We start from the raw sequence: 4289 nt of genomic DNA, 5'->3' as shown, positions 1-4289 counted from the left end.
TATATATATATGTTTTTTATTTCCAGGTGACTTTCTTTTTCAGTTTATTACTAAACCTTAATAAATATTTATTGTTTTTACAGTTATTCATATTTATTTCATATGTTTATTGTTGATGGAAGTAAAAAATCAATCAATTTCCTGAGAAGAATATAAACAGGATTTTTTTACTTATTGTTCCTACTTTTTTCCCCGCTCTGCTGCAAAGAAAATCTAAACAGTTTTCACACACACAGGTTGGCATTGGTTGAAAAAAATGGTTGGCGTTGTTGTTGTGCAAACCGCTTTTTTATAATGATCTAAAAGGGTTTTTTACTCTACAGGACGTCAAACTTGACTCTGAACATTATACTGAGACACCACAAACTATCTGAACGTCCAGAGAATGAGAAATCTTCACTGATTATGTTTGATTCCTAGGGAATGCATGAACTGAAAGCAAAGTGGCTTTGGATTAAAGCATCTTCAGATGCGTGAATGTGAGTGAAGCAGGACTCAGAGGACGGATGCAGCGCTCACCAGATCTTCATCTATCCGTGTAAAGACGCCTGAACCTCAGACAGCCGAGAGCAGCTCGGGGTTCCCATCCGCTGAGCCCGCTGGTACAGATCACTGTCCCCGAAATACCGCGCACGGTACAGCAGACCCTCCTCTGAAACGCACGCAAGCGCACACACACATACATACACACACACAAAATGTTATACATCATCATTATACATCATCAGATTTATACATCACCTGAAAGAAGCTGAATAAATAAGCTTTCCATTGATGTAAGGTTTTTTAGGATAGGACAATATTTGGCTGAGATACAACTATTTGAAAATCTGGAATCTGAGGGTGCAAAAAAATCTAAATATTGAGAAAATCATCTTTAAAGTTGTTCAAATGAAGTTCTTAGCAATGCATATTACTAATCAAACATTAAGTTTTGATATATTTAAGGTAGGAGATTTACAAAATATTGATTGATTGATTTTTGGCATAAAAGAAAAATGTATAATTGTGACCCATACAATGTTTTTTTGGCTATTGCTACAAATATCCCCCAGCGACTTAAGAGTTTTTGTGGTCCAGAGTCACATATGTGCATAAATTAGCACACCATGACAGAATTTAAAAGGATACATCAAAAGTCCACTCAGATGATGAAACACTGTTTGTTCAGGCTGGCAATAAACATGAGTGAATCATCAGTGAAACGGTTGTGAACGTCCCTCGAATATCTCAAGAACTCAAGCGGATTCATCGGACGCGAGGCGAATGATGTTAAAGCAAGTGAGAATGTGCAGCCAAATCTGACCGGCTCTCAGCAAACCAATCTGCTTCAGTTCACAAAAGCAGAAGAGTTCAGACGTGTGAGTCATGAAGAGAGATTCTGCTTTAGTCTGGAATAATCTGGCAGAACTCTCTCAGTTATGATTACACAATTACAACAAGCTCTTAAAGGGACAGTCCACCCAAAAACAACAGTTCTGTCATCATTTACTCACCCTCACACTCCAAACCTGTATGATTCACTTATGATTTAGAGAATGTTTGTTCATTTTTCAAAATGTTTAGGGTCAGTAATATATATATATATATATATATTTTCAACATTGATAAACCGTTTTCAACATTGATAATAATCAGAAATGTTTCTTGAGCAGCAGATCAGCATATTATACTGATTTCTGAAGATCATGTGACACTGAAGACTGGAGTAATGATGCTGAAAATACAGCTGCGCATCACAGAAATACAGCACAGTTTAACACATATTCACATAGAAAACAGCTGTTTTAATTTTAATAATATTTCAGATTTTTACTGTATTTTTGCTCAAATAAATGCAGCCTCGGTGAGCTGAAGAGAAAAAAAAAATTTTTAATCTTACCTACCCACAAAAAATATATTTTTATTAGACCTGAAGTGAACTTGAACTCATAATGATTTCAGTTTGTGTTGCTTTGATCTTCACATGACCAAACACATTACTTCAGGAGACTTGGTAAACAGTGAATGAGTCTGTTAGGACACTTTTATGGTGCTTTTTTTTGGACCTTGACAGTGTGTGTGTGTATGTGTATGTGTGTGTCTGTGAGTGTGTGCGTTTAACACATATTCACATAGAAAACAGCTGTTTTAATTTTAATAATATTTCAGATTTTTACTGTATTTTTGCTCAAATAAATGCAGCCTCGGTGAGCTGAAGAGAAAATTTTTTTTTTAATCTTACCTACCCACAAAAAATATATTTTTATTAGACCTGAAGTGAACTTGAACTCATAATGATTTCAGTTTGTGTTGCTTTGATCTTCACATGACCAAACATATTACTTCAGTGTGTGTGTGTGTGTGTGTGTGTGTGTGAGAGTGAGTGAGTGCGTCTGTGTGTGAGTGAGTGTGTGTGTGTGTGTCTGAGAGTGAGTGTGTGTGTGTGTGTCTGAGAGTGTGTGTGAGTGTGTCTGTAAGTGTGTGAGAGTGTCTGTAAGTGTGTGCGTGAGTGAGTGTGTGTGTTTGTGTGTGTGTGAGTGTGTGTGTGTGTGTGTGTGTGTGTGTCACATACTCTGTTGTTTCTCTTTCCAGCAGTTGTTCCTGAGGTTGGAGATGTAGTCGTCCTCCACGCTGCTCTCCACACGTTTCAGACTCGCGCTGCTGAAGTCCTGAGAGAAACGCTCGTTCACGTAATACGTCACGCCCAGATTCTCCGTCACGCGCTTGTGTGTGTGACCCGCTGACCTGAGACACACACGTCAAATGAGATATTTTCAGAAGGACATGATAAGATAGTAACACACAGAAAGAGAAGAGGGGGAGAGAGAGAGAGAGAGAGAGATACCGATAAAGAGAGGGAGGGAGGGAGAGAGATACCGATAAAGAGAGGGAGAGAGAGATACCGATAAAGATAGGGAGAGAGAGAGATACCGATAAAGAGAGGGAGAGAGAGAGATACCGATAAAGAGAGGGAGAGGGAGAGAGATACCGATAAAGAGAGAGAGAGGGAGAGAGATACCGATAAAGAGAGAGAGAGGGAGAGAGATACCGATAAAGAGAGAGAGAGGGAGAGAGATACCGATAAAGAGAGAGAGAGGGAGAGAGATACCGATAAAGAGAGAGAGAGGGAGAGAGATACCGATAAAGAGAGAGAGAGGGAGAGAGATACCGATAAAGAGAGAGAGAGGGAGAGAGATACCGATAAAGAGAGAGAGAGGGAGAGAGATACCGATAAAGAGAGAGAGAGGGAGAGAGATACCGATAAAGAGAGAGAGAGGGAGAGAGATACCGATAAAGAGAGAGAGAGGGAGAGAGATACCGATAAAGAGAGAGAGAGGGAGAGAGATACCGATAAAGAGAGAGAGAGGGAGAGAGATACCGATAAAGAGAGAGAGAGGGAGAGAGATACCGATAAAGAGAGAGAGAGGGAGAGAGATACCGATAAAGAGAGAGAGAGGGAGAGAGATACCGATAAAGAGAGAGAGAGGGAGAGAGATACCGATAAAGAGAGAGAGAGGGAGAGAGATACCGATAAAGAGAGAGAGAGGGAGAGAGATACCGATAAAGAGAGAGAGAGGGAGAGAGATACCGATAAAGAGAGAGAGAGGGAGAGAGATACCGATAAAGAGAGAGAGAGGGAGAGAGATACCGATAAAGAGAGAGAGAGGGAGAGAGATACCGATAAAGAGAGAGAGAGGGAGAGAGATACCGATAAAGAGAGAGAGAGGGAGAGAGATACCGATAAAGAGAGAGAGAGGGAGAGAGATACCGATAAAGAGAGAGAGAGGGAGAGAGATACCGATAAAGAGAGAGAGAGGGAGAGAGATACCGATAAAGAGAGAGAGAGGGAGAGAGATACCGATAAAGAGAGAGAGAGGGAGAGAGATACCGATAAAGAGAGAGAGAGGGAGAGAGATACCGATAAAGAGAGAGAGAGGGAGAGAGATACCGATAAAGAGAGAGAGAGGGAGAGAGATACCGATAAAGAGAGAGAGAGGGAGAGAGATACCGATAAAGAGAGAGAGAGGGAGAGAGATACCGATAAAGAGAGAGAGAGGGAGAGAGATACCGATAAAGAGAGGGAGAGAGAGAGAGAGAGAGATAACGATAAAGAGAGGGGGAGAAAGAGAGAGAGAGATAACGATAAAGAGAGGGAGAGAGAGAGAGAGAAATAACGATAAAGAGAGGGAGAGAGATACCGATAAAGAGAGGGAGAGAGAGAGAGAGAGATAACGATAAAGAGAGGGAGAGAGTGAGAGAGAAATAACGATAAAGAGAGGGAGAGAGATACCGATAAAGAGAGGGAG

At 40.7% G+C, this 4289-nt stretch overlaps 1 protein-coding gene across 1 annotated transcript in view; it reads right to left on the bottom strand.

Annotated features, from left to right (window-relative positions):
* Positions 1-4289, bottom strand: part of LOC107595163 (dnaJ homolog subfamily B member 12-like) — a 6437-nt gene that overhangs the window by 753 nt on the left and 1395 nt on the right. Inside the window, exons 3-4 of the mRNA XM_016285503.1 lie at positions 2555-2727; positions 520-652 (exon numbers count right to left, since the gene is read on the bottom strand). Coding sequence (XP_016140989.1) covers positions 531-652; positions 2555-2727 — 295 coding nt within the window. The 3' untranslated portion in view covers positions 520-530. The remainder of the gene's footprint in view (positions 1-519; positions 653-2554; positions 2728-4289) is intronic.

This window comes from Sinocyclocheilus grahami, unplaced genomic scaffold, assembly GCF_001515645.1.
Source record: "Sinocyclocheilus grahami isolate Dianchi unplaced genomic scaffold, SAMN03320097.WGS_v1.1 scaffold198.1, whole genome shotgun sequence".
Lineage (NCBI taxonomy): Eukaryota > Metazoa > Chordata > Actinopteri > Cypriniformes > Cyprinidae > Sinocyclocheilus > Sinocyclocheilus grahami.
The sequence above is the reverse complement of the archived record's forward strand: the minus strand, read 5'-3'. Positions and strand labels throughout refer to the sequence as shown.